General features: G+C 41.1%; 1 protein-coding gene across 1 annotated transcript; it reads right to left on the reverse strand.

The window, feature by feature from the left end:
• Positions 1 to 10,117: 10,117 nt before the first annotated feature.
• LOC118335438 (transcriptional repressor scratch 1-like) lies at positions 10,118 to 16,316 on the reverse strand. The gene is made up of 2 exons (XM_035671717.1): positions 15,917 to 16,316; positions 10,118 to 11,411 (listed from the first exon to the last, which is right to left on the reverse strand). Exons 1-2 carry the CDS (start codon positions 16,029 to 16,031, stop codon positions 10,684 to 10,686), a joined length of 843 nt encoding a protein of 280 aa, XP_035527610.1. The 5' UTR covers positions 16,032 to 16,316; the 3' UTR covers positions 10,118 to 10,683.
• Between the last annotated feature and the right edge of the window lie 246 nt (positions 16,317 to 16,562).

The raw sequence follows: 16,562 nt of genomic DNA on the forward strand, positions 1-16,562 counted from the left end.
GTGTGTGTGTGTGTGTTAAAATGACCTCCATGACTCAAGTAAAATCTCTAGTGTTAACATTAAGTTGTTGTCATTGGCAGTTTCTTTACTAATGGAGCGTTGTGTTAGTTTAGGAATTAGCTGATTGGTGCTTCATTCACACCATTAGCTCATTCATCAGTTACTTGGTGATCAGCAGACTAGTAACAACCAATCATATTCAAACAGGTGCACATGGCTGCCTGACAGTCCTCACAATCACTCTGCTGCATGCCAACACTGTTTGCTGGTACAGCTCCGTCGACCGCCTCAACCTACTCCTTGTGCTAAGCTTTTGGTATTGTTGACTGCACTAAGATGTACTGTATCTGTTTGTTAAGGGGGATTAGTTCTCCCAACAGAATCCTCACTGCTGCTTGGATTCTTTGAAAGCTCACTATAAGAGTTGGGAATTTTCTACCAAATCAAACTTCATGGTCGCAGTGTCTCTGACTGTATTAGGTTACACACTGGCTTAACAAGTCTCAGTTTTATGTTGTTGCACTGCAAAATACTATGTAAACTGGTGGTTTTTAGAAGCTCTGATTTTTGTGTTGATGAATCTGATGAAGCAGAAGTTCCAGGTATAATGGTATTTTTGGTGTTGTTGCGTTGGAACTGGTGATATTATTAATTTAACCATGAGCAAAAATTTAACAGAAATTACTTATCAGTAGATTGTTGAAAACAAAATATTATCATAATTATTTTAGTCAAACAGAAGCAGCCTTACAAGCTGAATGAGACAAAAGCTGCTTCACTGTGCCATCTGTCTTCAGTGGCTCAGTGTGCACATAATCAACCGTAATTCATCTGCTCTGAACATACTGTAGTTTGAATTTAGGGACATCAGAGACTCTATAGATTAGTTTATTGTTTGTTTTGTAGGTTTCTGCAAACTGAATGAAGGGAACTTCACACCGCCACTAAACAATAAATAAAACATATCAGCGTCTCCTGTCACTGTAAGTGCAGGTACCGCTGTTGCTGACACTTCAAATCTGCTGCCTGCAGTGCTCCACAGAAGTATCAAATTAGGAGCTACAAATAACACAAGTTATTTTGTGTGTGTGTGTGTGTGTGGTGGAACCTTTAGTGTATTTTATCTTGTCACTGTGACCAAAATACCACTTTGCACTCAGTGAATAACAAAAATCATTTGATTCACGTTGTTGGACAAACAACGTTGTCTTGCTTTTTTGAGTTTATTTCCTGGCCCTGCAGCTGGCCCCGAAGCGTTTATATCCTCTAACCGAAACTGTGACTCATTGTCACTGTAGGTGAGCAATATTGCCTTTAGACAAACAATGATGAACACACATATGCAAACTACATGGAGTTAGGATATTCGCACCCATGCTCTCAGACACATCTGTATATCGTGTTGGGGCATCTTTCATCTTGTTAGCAGCCATCACTGATATCAGACTGAGGAGAAACCAGTTTAACAGCTCTACTATAAAAGGCCTGTTGCCACACAAGCTACATGTGGCTGCTATTTTTAAGGTGTGACACAGTGCTTACAGCTTTGACATCTTTTTAATGTGTCTTATCGAGAAGAAGGGAGGTTTCCTTGCAGCATGCTATTTCCTCCTGCAAATATTTTTCTGTAAATGTTTATTTTTCCGCGTGAATATTGTTGTTTTCTGACAAGTATTTCCGGAATAAATCTACCAGTTAGCTGTCTTGGAAAAAGTAAAATGTTATCTGTTCTCGATTGTGTGCATGGGAAAAAGAGAGTGAAAGAACAAAAGAAAGAGAAGCAGTGCAAGGAATAAATTGCTCTCCAATTGCCATCTTATTATTGTATAGATCAATATCATTTCTTGCAGTACATGCATATTTACCCATTGCGTATTGAGTAAGCTGTACCAGACAAATGCGTTTAAATTGTTAATTGAGAAGGCGAACCACTTGGGATACAAAGACTAATGAGAAATCTTAGTGTTTATCTACTAGCTCAACATCATCTCTCTTCACTCCACACCTCCACCTACCAGAGTTGTGAACAGCACTTGTCTTCAGCCTGATGATGTTTCTGATGACAGCTGCCATCTCTACAAATAGCCTGGGATGTGGTGAGAACATTCACAGCCCTGTCCCACAGTACACTGCTTCGCTCTCAACATGATGCTCGTCTGGAGTGGGAGTTGAAGAGTGGCTGCACCGATTGCTTAGCAGAAGATTAAGAGCGATTCTAGTCTAATATGTACAGTAGATGCACATACTGTTTATCTACCCACATGGGATCATACCAAGCTGGTGCAACATCCCTTTCTTTATTATGGAAGTAGCTCTGATGATATGTGTTTGTATATCACTTCTAAAACGCCAAGTTTGAAAGTTCGAAAACAAATGCAAAACATAAGCAATAATGTTTGTTTATTGGAAGTCTTCTAATTTAGTTAAACCAGATGAGGAAGAACAGCTGTGCTGTTTAAGAGTGACAGTATAAGAGTGGAAATAGTTTAGGGCCAGACAGTTAATAAGCTGAAACTCACTATAAAGCTCTGTAAAGCTCAGGGGAGCAGAGGGTGATAATGTTCTGTAGGTTCATCGCTTTCACCTTGTCATCTTGTTTTCATATTTTCATGTGATACATTGATCTTCACTTCTTTTATTTTAAATGATACTCAATGTATCACATTCCATGGAGTTAGTTTGGTCTTCTGTAAATGCTTGTTTGGTGCAAGAAAACTGAACCCAGTACAGCACTCTAAAAACATTGTGTGAAATCAAAACTTATTTCATACCTATCAATTATTTAAAATCACATTTGGTCATCCCTTATATGAAAAAAAAATAATATCAACATATTTTTTAAATAGATTGTTAATATAAACATATTAATATAATAAAACATATTAATATAATAATACATATCTGAAAGCTTGGGCAGGGGGAACCACAGACAAAATAAACAATTTTGCGCCGTAACGTGAATGTCGTGGGCAGACAGAGTGTAGTTAGTAGGTACGTTTACATGCTCTTTATTGTGCTGTAGCAGTGCACATTCCCTGGTGAATGTTTGTTTGCTGGTTCATTCAACAAGCTATGGTACAGCACAAGACTTGTTCGTAAGTTAGATAAGAAGGAGATTTTAGCAGTAAAGCAAATCTCGGTTGTTTCTGTGGCTCTTGTGTTGTGTAGCAGGTTGCCGTCCAGCCTTCATTCTGTGTGACCGTCTCTGCCTCTGACAGGACATTGATCTTACTGCTTTATGCAAGATTGAATTGGCTGTATCAAAATAAAGTCTCCATCTTCGTCAACGGACACCAAATGTAAAACTAGGGGCAATCCTCATGAAACCCTTTTGGTTTCTGATTTTTTTTTTTTCTCAAAGGAGAACACAAGTGATTTACAGAGCAGATATCAATGCTGTAGCGGACCAAAAAAATTTTTATTTAATGTTTTAAAGCATTGTCTAAATTGATATGCGCTATCCTAGCGCAGCATGGCACGACTTAGTTCATAAAGCACATAATGATGCCTGCTTTGACAGATGACATCACAGAGCCCAGAGGAAGCTGGACTGATTACTGCTGTAATATTACTGAGGTTGGTTGGAGGGGGAGTGACGTGAGAGGGGGACACAATGAGAGTAGAGGGAATGGGAAGAAAGAGAGAGGATGAGTGATGTGATCATTATAATTTCTGCTTTCTCAAACATTTCCCACAGCTGATTACCAGCAAATCTTAGGTCATCATTATTAGTCACGACGTAGTTAAACATCTTGACCCCCTGACACCTGAGGTGGAACGCTGATGTCACTGGGGACAACTAGCTTAGCCTAAATGAACTTGTTGCAGAGTTCTTTCTCTGGAGGATTTACAAAATTGGATCATAAGTGTTCATTTAAGTCTCAATTACATCTCGCTAGAATTCTCTTTACACCTGCATTAGTCAGCAAAACCTCCGAAACAAGATTTTACTCACAGCAGCCGGCTTACAGTAGTTACATCACTGATCTTTTAACTCCTCACAAGCTCTCCTGCAGTCTGGAGATCATCATCTGGGATATTTGATAGTCACTCTGAAAGAAGATACTGGCTGTCCAGGTTTCTACCAGTCTCAAATAAACTCCCTCAAATTAAATCGCATTGACAATCAGTCAAATGACCTCAGATTTGTTAAATTCTTCACCTTAAATTCACCTTAAAAGAGGTTTAAAATCTGTGTTATACTTTATTTTACTGAGTACAGAGACCTAATTTTGTTATTTATTGTATTTAAGTTCTTTCTTTTGAAGTTTTCCTATTTATTTCAGATACTAGCTAATGATTAAGTAAAAAATGCTAATCATGGTATGGTTTAGTTAAGATAGGAGTTTAGTGGTGAGGGGAGGAGAGGTGGAGCAGAGGAGAGAGGAGGTCAAAGTGAAAATAAAAAAGCAGGACAGGACGGAGGACAGGTGGGGAGACGGACGTTTCTGTAGGACTATCAAAGCCGATCAAAATTAAAGTCAGCATGATGGTTAAGTAAAGAGGTTAATGTCACAGTTGTGGACAATTAAACCTTAACTGCTGAACTGTTTTCACCAATCAGACATGTTCACTATTGGAAAGTAACCTTTGATTATTTTATTTTATTTTGCAGCCTCAGCAAATCCCTCATTCCATGTAATGAGTAGTACACGCACACACGCACACACACACACACACACAGTGTTAATTTGAGACTTGCCAGAAAGGAAATAGTGTGATTCGCTTGAGTAGGTCCCTGGACATGAATCCAAAGACAGTAGGGAGCATGCAGAGCAATCAAGTGATAAAGCTTATTATCTGAGAGGAGCTATATTCTAAGACTTATTATCTACCAGGAGTTAAATGACTTTCAGGTCCTCAAAGGCCTGATGGCCTGGTTTGACTTGGCAGGAGAGAGAAAGAAGAGGTGGTTGGAGGAAGAGGGGTGGAGAGCATGCGGGAGGAAGGGAGATAGTAAGGAAGGAACACACAAGCAGGTGATGGAGGTGGAGAGAGGACAGGGAAGAGAGGAGATGAGAGGAGACAGGAGGGCAGAGGAGAGAAAACCAGATGTGAAGAGAGGGGTAAAAAATATGAGAGAAAACAAAAAGATGTGGAGAAGTTTGAAGACAGGAGGAAGGCAGGAGAAGGTGATTCATAGACGTGGGCAGTCACTTTTCTGTATTTTTGCAACTGCTATGAAACCAATTTTCTGGGGATATACTGTACTTCATAAAGCTGCAGAGTGCTGCATTGTGTCTTTGTTGAGGCAGTTCAGATAGTTTACTACTATAGATACTGTAGATAGTTTATTGCCTTGGATACCACAAGTGTTGGCATAGCAACAATAGATTTTGACTGCCTGTGCTCACTAGGAGCTAAAAGCAAGGTTGGACTGTTACTTCACTAGAGGATTGGCTACATACCCTCTGCATGTAACAGGTTATCATACAAACTGATTTCAGAATAATCTAATAATTATCTAATAAAAATGCATTGTCTGCTGTTGTCTTAAATTTATCAACTAGCCATAAAACTGCAGTGAGGCTATCAAAATTGACATTCACATGAAAAGTTGTTACTCTGATGTGAGGGCCATCTGAAATGATGCCTAACCAGGTCACCTTTGATTCAAAGTCACTGCAAGATGAAGGTTAGTTGGTCAGTTTCCCATGCTAATGTCTGCAATGTCACTGAAAGCCCACATGACTGCGGCTCCATAGCCTCCATAGACCAGAAGAAAACAACAATGTGACCCTCTTCCAGTACACAGAAACATCATCGGGCTCTTGTGTTTTCAGTTCTTTATTGTTGTTATTGAGGTAAAAAAAAAAATCATTTCATTTCAGCAAGTGTTGAATTTCTCTTCTTCTAGTGTATTTCAATTTCCATCATTCTGTAGCAGTAGTATTGCATTATGTTCCTGCAGTTCTTCACACTTGACAAGTTTTGCAGAGCAAGCCCTTAAAAGTTCTGTCTGGTGAAAAAGTTTCAGTAATGAAGAAAAAACTTTTCCAATTCCAATATTTGACTCTGTCCATCACTGTGTGTTCACAGTGCACAATGTGTCTATATAGTAAACTATTTTCTTAGTGTTTGTATTGAACAGCTGTTGAACCAGCAATAGTGATATTATAAGGCCTACTTGTAACAAATAGCCTATTAAATAAGTTGATTTTCAAACTGGTCTTAAATATGAGAGAAAATAAGAGATTTATAGAAAAAGGTGATGTCTCATACTCTCTGAGCATCAATTAGAGCAATTTTTGGATGATTGTTGCTGTTTTCAGTTTTATTAAAATAATACCGTAGGAGATTTTTTAATATGCATTGTTTCATAATGGTTATAGAGCAATCCTTCAAAACTGAAACAAAGTTTTCAGGGGCTTTAAGTGATAAACTACTTGACCTCTGTTAACTGTTCAAATATAGAATTAAAAAACTGATGTATTTAGCCATCCAGGCAGCCCCATTACTGGTAGATAGCTTCCAGCCTAAAGAGTGCTAATGAGCACACTGTGCACCAGTGTTAGCCCAGTCCCTCTTCAAACATACAATATTGACAAATCTAATACAAAGTATGTGCTGCAGAGCTGAGAGTTGAGTGTTCTTCTATGTAAATGAACTCAACGCTGTTCTGACTTCAAGGTAAACATACTTAATTAGCATGAATTGCTTTAAACGCTACTTGAACTGAGGAGAAAATAAAGGGGTCAAAAGAGTTAAAAGGGAATGAAAAAACCTTTATTACTCACCACTTAAGTGCAGCTACAGTCCAATACTGCTCCTATTTCTATGCTGTGTATTTATGGAGATTGACTGAATACTTCATTATATCTTAAAACAAGACAAGACACAAAACTACAACAAACTGCCTTGGTTGGTTAAGATTATTCTTTATTATGAAGTGCCACAAAATGCTTTGTGTTCATTGTGCTTACATTGTCTGAATTCTGGCTCAAAAAAACCCCCAGGAGATCCTCTCTCTGCAGCAGAGAGCCAAACCTCCTGAGATAAGGTGTGTCAGATATCGCTATACAGCAGTAAAAATGTCTCAATCCAAAGGATTCTTTACAAACCCTCTTGCAATAAATGATTATTTAGGTTACCATCATTCTTTAACTTGGAAATACAAAAAAGAAGAGAGGTCAAGCTAGTACAAGGTTTTTAATTCTTCTCTACCTGAATTCTAGTTTCATTGTGCTACTTTCTTTAAAGTGGAGATGACTAGAATGGAAGTGCTTAGAGAGAACAGACCTGGAGCTCACCCAGAGACAGACACACAGACGCACACACTCAGCCTTTCTGCCTCAAAACCACTATACAAACACATAACAACGTTAGCCAAATACCCTTAAGACCTTTAGACTGCAGTGCAAGGTTTGCATCGAGTTTTAATACAGAATGATACAATCTGCAACGCGTAAAACAGCAACCGGAGACATCATGGCCGGAGATAGTCTCAGTGGTTTGTTCAGCAACTTTTCTAAGCGTCGCACTGTGCTCAGTCGCTACGGCAGAAATTGTGTTATTACTGTTTCCTCATTCAGATGGAAATGAGAACTAATACTTCAGAGTCAGTGGTTAAAATATTAGCATATTGTTATTTATGTCTCTGTCAGGGAAAGGTGTCTCTGAGATGTATTACAGGTCCAGTGTGTAACATTTAGGAAGGATCTGTTGGCAGAAATAGAATGTAACATGCATAACTATGTTTTCATTAGTGTATAATCACCTGAATATAGGAATTGTTTATGTTTTTACCTTAGAATGAGCCTTTTATATCTACAGATGCCGCAGGTTGCCTTCCATGGAGCCTTGTTTTCTTTGCATATATGGTCTCATTGCCATACTTGTGCTTTTAGTTCGTATTTGTGTGAGGTCCTTGTGTTTTAATGTTTTTACCAACTTTTTATGATTCTTGTGAATATTTTGAACAAGACTTAAAAATCACAGATAAAAAGACAAAGACACAAATTTAAGCCCTAACAAGATGGAGCTCTATGACTAATTGTCAAATACTATTCAAATAATTGCAGCTCAAATCGAGTTCACACAGCAGGGAGCGAGATAAGACCTGCAATTTGGTGACTCACATACTGATTGCTCCACTCACAACAAAACTCCCTCTTTCTTACTGACTTGTGAGATACATTTTTACAAAAAGAAAAGCTTCTTTGTAAAATACTTAAAGATTGTATGGTCTCCTGCAAGGCTTTTGTTACAAAATGTGGACGTTTTGATGTCATACTGGTCTTATAACTTTTTCACATCTCTGAGATGTGAATGAATTTAAGTAATGGGTCCATGTTTTAGTACAGACTCTCCTTTTGTTCCTATGACCTTAAATCGTGTTTGATATCAGTCAATCCCATCTAACTGAGTAATCTGAACACTGCAATTATCAAAATTTCCTTTGTCAGAGATTCACATCTGAACATTAAATCCATTTCTTTTCAACTGTTTAAAGCTTGACTGTAGACACAGATACTCCCTGTGTCTCCCACAACAGCTCATCAGCAGGCACTGGGTGCTCGCATGTGTGGGCATGCACCCATGCACGTGTGTGTCTATGCAAGGTTACAATGAATACATATGGCGTTTAAACAAGCACTCAGTTTTTTTTGTGCAGATCTGTGTGTCCTCAGTCTGTCTCTCAGGAAGCTCCATGAGTCTGTAGAAAAGGTTTCTGAGCTGCAGAGAACTGGGTTCAGCAACACTGGTATTGGCCACCTAGATCAAAGGGTTAAACCGTCTACGGGTTGGGGTTGATTAGAGTAAGCCTGTCTTGTAGGTATATCACTCATAGAGTTAGCCTATGGTCGGCCCAGTAGGGTTAAATGGGGCCTACTGCAGAATAATCAGCACTCGGTCCATCCAGCTAAAGTGCATGCTTTTTCTGTGGTTTGAGACTGCACGCTTTATGGTTTGGAAGTGCACTGGAAGGGTAGTTGAATAATGCATTGAATTTAAAGCTGGCCTTGGTCCAACTTCAACAATGCACCAAACTTTGACTTGGTTTCATATTGGAAGTCTACTGAGTATTTCTAAATACCATGTATCCTAACTATCATTTTGTGTCGGTGCACATTTACTTGCAAAGTTCTCCAATCTGATCGTTCTATTAACCTTATTGTTTATTTATTGTGAACAAAGATACGATTGGTCTGTTATGGTTATTGAAAAGTCTGTTAAAGGCCTGTTGTTACATTATTTGGCGGCATGACACAGGAAAGATGTTTTTAACACATATAAGTGCCATTTTAACATACCAGAACCTTTAATAAACCATTGAGGTCATGAATGGTCAATGATCCAATCTGAGTGAAATATGTGGAGGCCTAATCCAAAACTAGGCCTCTGTTGGTTATTGTTAGCAGGCTTATTTCATTCTAGAGATAGCCTAGAGCAGGTCTGTCAGGGTTATAGTTATCCTACAATAGGCCTCACACCCAGCAGGCAGCTGATCCCAGCCTCTCTAGCCTACATCCTACATTAGTTCTACTCACTAAGAGGCAGGCAGTGCATAACAAGAGAGGAAAGACAGGAGTTTTATTTTTGTTACTCTAACACTACGTTGGCATGTTCCCTGATGTCTGTAATATTAGTATTTTTCTGTTTATGACTATAGGTGAAGTAAAACATACCTGATTTTTAAACTGCTATACAGTAGTAGGTAATACTTCATAACTTCATCATAAAATACCATGCATTAGGTGATTATTGCTTTTAAAGAGTCCTACGGAGGCTCCAAGAGAAAAATATTGCCCTCAGGTTCTATCTATAGGATTTTGGCAAAAATCATAAGCTTTTTATGATGTTGGCATAGATTTCTTTTTTTTTTTGCATGCAAAAACGTTAATAAGAAAAAAGATAAACAACATAATAGAAAAAAATAGTACTAAAAAAAGTGACATATGCTTTGGCCTGTAGTGATAGAAAGAGGTTGGCAAATATCCTACATACATATACAGAAATTAAAGTGCAACAAATAACGTAACGGTATCACTTCATTGTTATCAAATCAAGTATAAACATATAACAAATAAAAAAGGAAAAATGCTCAAATAAGTAAGTTAATAAATAAATAAATAAATAAATAAATAAATAAATAAATAGTGTTTTTTACCTCAGTAGTGGAGAGAATATGGTCACTTGGTGCAGCAGAACATTATTATTATTATTATCATTATTATTACTATTATTATTACTATTATTCCCCCAAAAAACAAAATCAGAAGGAAAAACTCTTTCACTGTGTTTCAGTGCAGGAAGGAACCCAGTAGCTATAGGCTTACTATTGTCTTTGTCGTCGTCCTCATCACCATCAGTGTCCCAAAATATATGGTGCCGTACTGTATCTAGATGCCAGAGGGAAGCCATTTTAGTATTATTGTCTCTATCCAGAACAGACAGAGGAAGAGGAGGTGAACAGTTCTTGAGGAAGTGCATGCGTACATCAGTTAAATCCTTAAGTGGGCAAAACTCAAGGAGGAAAAATTGTGCTATCTTCGTCATCTTCATCATCATGAGTAGGCTCCAAGGGAAAGCAAGGTGAAGGGCAAGTGAGAGAAAGGGAAGGCGGGAAAGCAAGGTCATATTCTGACCAAAAATAGATTGTTTGTGTCTGCAGGTCAGTCTGTAAGGATAATGGTAATTTATGTCTGCAGTTTTGTCAGTTGTTTTATCTATGCAGGGGGGTCATGCATCTAGGGGACCTAGAGGAGAGAAGGGGCCTTTGAAGCAGGCAGACTCGTAGTGCTTGTTCAGGTAACTCTTGAGCGCGAAGGTCTTGTTGCAGCGTTTGCACTTGAAGTGTTTGAAGGCCGAGTGGGTCTGCATGTGAGCGCGCAGGTTCGAGCGGTCTGCGAAGGCCTTCCCGCAGTGCGCGCATCCAAACGGCTTCTCGCCCGTGTGAGAGCGCATGTGGCCCTGTAAAAGCCAGGGTCGACTGAACGCTTTCCCACACACATCACACTTGTGCTTGAGGTCGTGAGTGAGCAGGTGCATGGCCATGGCGGGCATGGACACGTACACCTTCCCGCAGGTGGGACATTTCTTTGCCAGCTTGCTGTCCAGCGAGCGGTGTGTCTGTTTGTGCCGGCTCAGGTTGGAAGACGTGGCGTAGGTTTTGCCGCACTCGTTGCAGGTGTGCCTCTGGATGGTCCTGGGACTGCTGAGAGCTTTCCTCCTCGAGCGGCCATCGGTGATGAAGAAGGCATCGACTGTGTAACCCTCACTCACAGCAGCATCTCCGTTGATGTAACCGTCAGTGATTTCTGAGCCGGGACTGTCAGGGGATTCAGAGTCAGGGGCCCCGTAGTCACTGTGGATACCATCATAGAGGGGGTCGGGTGAGGGCACCTTGATCCCACTGTCACTCTCACCATCGTACACAACAGGGCTGATGTAGTCGCTGATGTAACCAGCTGATGTGGAAAAGAAAACAGTGTTAGGTTGTAGAACACTCTGGTGGAAGGTGGAATAAAATGGGTTTACACTGAAGCCTAGCATGGGAAACAGAGATATACAGATCGTCCCTGATGTAGACATGACATAACTTATAAGAAAATGTGCGATATTAAGATTTAAAGAGGCACAGAGGGGCTCAAGCGCAAAAAAATCCCCCAACACAGCAGAGACCCTTGGTTCATATACCAGTAGGAAAAGGACATTCGCTACTGCACGTCTGTCTAACAGGGAGACAACAGGGAACAAAGTTTGGATTAACGCCATTAGACTGCTGTAGCCAGCTGGACAGGAAGAGCAGAGTGAAATCAGATAGTCCTCTTTTCTCGAGCCTATCTTTCTTCACAGAGACAGTAATGATGGAGATTCAGTATACTGACCAGCATTACACAGTCTGAATTGGTGGAATTAAAGAAGTGCTTGCTTGGTGATGTTAACACCCTAAACTGATCTAAAGCTTGCATTATACAGCTGTATGGTGTGTTTTTTTCCTGCGTCTGCATCCCGCTTGAGTGCATTTATTATGAAACAAAACACAGAGACGATGGGTCGACATAAATATTCCAAAGGTCTGGTTCATTCAGTCTTGTTCCTAACATGTTGTTGTATGTGTATGTAGAAACACCATTAAGCTGTTCACTAAGTGCTATGGTTGGACACAAATGCTTACATGACAGACGGGGTGTGTTGAGAAACCAGATGCATTTTTCCTTTAAACTGAGAGAGCAGAAAACCGAGGATGACAACAAACAGAAGGTTCCAGTAAAATCGGATTCTGGGTCTGTAATTTTATATGTGATTGCAGTACATTAAACCACAAGAGCATCTGTGGTTATATGCAGTATTGTTTTTGTCGATAAAAGGCACCACGCTGTTTTTAGAAGGCATCTCCTCTCACTCTAAATGAACCCATAAAAACTTCCACACTAACTAAAGTCCAGAGAATACAGTGACAGTCCTCCAGTACGTATCTGCCCTGGAGTAATACTGCAGCAACCATGGCCAAGCCCCATTCCCTGCATCTGCCCTGCATAAGTGGACGATTCTCACCATCAATAAAGCAGCACCAACTGTAACTACTTTTAACAACTTCTAACATATGTGAGAGTATTTTATTGTAACACGGAACATCTGTCTCTCTCCTGCACACCTGTGGCCAGTAGTAGAGTGTGAAAAAATCCTGCAGTATTAGTCCGGAGACAATTCAGCGATATAATTCCTCTCAGTTCTCAAAGGTTGCAGTTAAAACACTTCCTCTGTGAAAGAGAAATGCACACAGGCTGACCCTGAACTTGAGAAAGCTGATTTAGAGTGTGAAAATGAGCATCAGCACCACGGACAGATCCAGTGCAGTGCAGGTGGCTGGCACAGTGACAGCGAGGCTGCTGTGCAGGCTCAATCAGTGCAGTCAACAGTGTGGGGGGAGTTTACAGATCAGGGGGGTTGAAGACCTGCACGCCAAGCTTTTTAGGCAAAACACAGTGACTAAAACTCATTCCGAAACAGTATAGATGTATATGAGCAGGTTGGAGGATGCTACTAATCCCTCTTGTCTTCATGTGTCTACATCATTTGCTAAATATAGAAATGCATAATTATGTACCGTACAGTAGTGTACATAAATACATAATAACTAGCATCAATACATACAGGCACACACATTATACATTATAAAATACTTTTAGATTTGGTTCACTGATGGTTTTTGAGTGTGGATCTACAAGTGTGTCATTACACACGTGTTGTTTTCTGCTCGTGTGTGTGACAGCGAAGGTTTGGCTTGGTGGTCTGAATAAACACAACTGATGGGTTATTAGCTCAAATGCACACTTAACTGTCCCTGCACACAGGTATCCATAAACACAACCCGTGACATTGCATACTGAATAGTAGCAATATAGGCTCCCTTCTCTTTTTTTCTCTCTATCTTATATACACCTGAAATAAACCCAGTGCCTACTCCTAATTTAACTTGTTAGAAGTTACATCTATATTGAGCCAACCAAATAACAACATACCACAGATACACAGGAAAGTAGGCAAGGAAATAATAAAAAGCTATTCTGCACTATATCAAGACTGATATCGTGTCTTTTTTGGACCTTTTTATGCATGTTTTAGTTAAAGGGAAACCTGTTGCGATCACAGTTCATCACAAGCATCGTCAAAATATCTGGTGCTACACCTTTTTTCTCCTTTAATAAATTGACGTTGTTATTATTCATCCAGGCTCTCGGAGGATTTTGGAGTAAGGTTCAGAAGCAACATACAGTATCTGTCTCCATACGATAACTGCTACTACATATCTGCAACTGCGTCCCGTCTGAATACACAGTCCCATCACACACAAGGCACAGAACACGAGTGGGATATAAATTATTCCAAGAGCAGAGCCTTGTTCCTAGCATGGAGCACTGTTGTGGGTAGAGCATGTGCTGTGCTGTATGTAGAAGCTGCATTAGGCAGTTATCATCAGATGTTAGAGAGGGAGACAAGAGGTGGCCAGGACAGGCAGCCTTACACGGTGCTGCTGAGGCGGCAGATCGCGTGTCAGGCCGAGCAGGGCTTGTTAACCTCGACATTATAAATACACCACTGACAGCTTTTTGCTTTACAAGTAGAGAAATGCAGGCAAGGCCACACACAGAATACACATGTTGATGTGCACCGTCGTGTCAATGACACTGGGGCGGAAGCGATGCAGTGGCTGAATTTCCGTGGCAAAGGCATCTCTGGTTGTCCATGTAAAATGTGATGCGCGCAGTTTCAGGGTGCGAGGAAGTTCACGGCTTTAGAGCAAAATGAATCACACTGTCCACAGGATAATTGCAGTGGAGCCCGGCTTTGTTAGCCCTAAAGAGTAAATCTAAAAATACATTTGAATCCATGCTCAACAGTTATACCAAGACAGCCCAACATCTCAAATCCCTCGGGATAGAAATGTTACTTTCTGTTCCCATTAACTTATATTCAACAGCTCGACTGTGACTCCAGTCAGGAGTGTCAGTGTTGATCCAGTTTTCTTGTTGCAGCTGTTGAAGGTGCACAAAGAGTAATGCATTTATTTTGTTGTGCAAAAATCTGCCGACACCGCAAAAAGGGGACCGGTATATACCTGGAGACGGAGCACAGATAAAGATCCCCATACAGAACATAGGATAGGAGCCTGCAATGGGGCAAATTGGTTTACGCGATCAAGTCAGGAAAACACAAAGGCTTCTGGTCCCAGCATTGTTACATAAAAGTATTACTAAACCGCTGCTTATTTGTGCTCTACCTGGAGGCGGTTGGTGGAGAAATTTGGCAGTGGAGGATTAAATGATATAAACTATTATTAGACATCATGTGTTACTATGTTTTGTCAGATTAATTTCGGTGTAAAACATCTACAGCCAACCTGTAGGATACAAGAGGAAGAGCTTTCATGCAACATCTTAAACAGCATCCCAGTGAACTTGCAGAAGCAGGTCCTCATGAGGACGACATTTATACCGAGCCTTTCTTTTTGTTAATTCCACCAAACCAAGAGGAAGTGGACCAGATATTAATAAGCACTGTCCTGTCTTTATCTCTTTTTAACCTTACTTAGCCTGCGTAGGGGGGGAAAGGTCCCCGCTGACTATGAGCCAAAATCGATTAAACATGGGACGTGCTGGATTTAGTTGATTTCTCAAGTGACCTTTCTGCTCCAGTGGCAACTCAACTCCTACAACCAACCCAAAACGCTTAAAATCAAGTCCGTTTAAGCTTCTACACTCCCTGTAAATAAAGCCTTAGATTATGTGGTGTGGTAACGCTCGCTGAGGAGGGTGTAGTGGTTACTGAGAGTGGCAGTTCTTCACAGTTTTAACCGTATCCTACCTCATCCTGTTCTCTGAGCTCTTACAGTCCTCCGCAGTGAAGTGTAATTACTTATTTTGCAGAGGACTGCTTAGTGTGGGGCTTTGAAAGCTTTTATTACCCATGAGGACGGTAACAGCTACGTGATAGCACTGTGCTTTCTGCTGTTGTGCTGTAATCAGTGACTACAGGCTGCATGTCTGCTTCCAGTACAGTCACATCACCCTACAGGTACCCAGCACCCTGGGAGGAGTTTGGAATGGAAAGGCTACAGAGGATATTTTAAGAACAGGTGATGCCATGGGGAATAAAATGCTTCATTCAAACACCAAACAGTAGTCTCTTCAGTCAGGAGTTGCACCAACTAGCACTTCAGGTCTGCACCAAAGTGTCAACCACTGGGGTCAGTGGACAATCTCAGTGAGGGAATCCCTCCAGGACACAACAGGTAAAATCCACCTCTTAGTCACATAGATGTCGCCTTATTTTGGACACAGCCTCGTTAGGCTCCCCTGCCTGTCACCCTCCTCCTCCTCCTCCTCCTCCTCCCTCTCTTCCTCTTGTCAGAGCGACTTGTTTTTTTGAGACACCTGTTAATGCTGCGTGTGTAGGAAGCCTGACCTACCTTTGTCATGAAGCCGCAGGCTGAGGTCTGTCCTGTGCCGGTAGGCGTTCTCCAAATCCGCCCCGGTGGAGAAATCATCCAATTTCACCTTTTTCACCAAGAAAGACCTTGGCATGGTGGTGCGACACCCGACACACACACACTCACACACACTCCACAAACACAGCCGATCGCCGACGGCCTGGCCAGCGTGCTCGGTGAGTCGCCCGTCACACACCAACAAGATGAAGGGGGAAAACCGGGAGGAAGATTGTCTTCAGGGGGTTTTGGAGGGAAGCGCGAGCAGTGAATTGATCCGGTAAAATAGTTGACCGCTTATTTTATGATTTCTTTTTTGTTCCTGTGTCAGTCTCCCCGGCTGTCTCCCCGCGTTAGTCCCCCTTGGAACAACAAAAAAAAAGAAAAAAAGGTGAGAAATGCAACTTCAGCACCGGACAGCTCCCTCCTGGGGGGGGAGGGGGGTGCCTCGGGGGGTTCTCTGTGGCTCGCGGGCAGAGAAGGATTCGTGAAGCAGTTGAACCAAAAAAACACAAAAAACAAAACAAGAGGCGGGTTTTGGAAGGCAACCCTGCCAGCGCCGCGCGACGGCTTCTCCAGCCCTCCTGTTAAAGAAGAGGGAAGAGGAAGGTGGAAGGAAGGAAAGGAG

The sequence above is a fragment of the Morone saxatilis genome, unplaced genomic scaffold (genome assembly GCF_004916995.1).
Source record: "Morone saxatilis isolate NCDOM2014 unplaced genomic scaffold, NCSU_SB_2.0 Contig24, whole genome shotgun sequence".
Lineage (NCBI taxonomy): Eukaryota > Metazoa > Chordata > Actinopteri > Moronidae > Morone > Morone saxatilis.

Excerpts from the sequence above, each read along its gene's own strand:
- LOC118335438 (XM_035671717.1), bottom strand. The coding sequence starts at position 16,031 with ATGCCAAGGTCTTTCTTGGTGAAAAAGGTGAAATTGGATGATTTCTCC. Across the intron at positions 11,412-15,916 it reads CCTGCGGCTTCATGACAAAG|CTGGTTACATCAGCGACTAC; the intron begins GTAGGTCAGGCT and ends TTTCCACATCAG.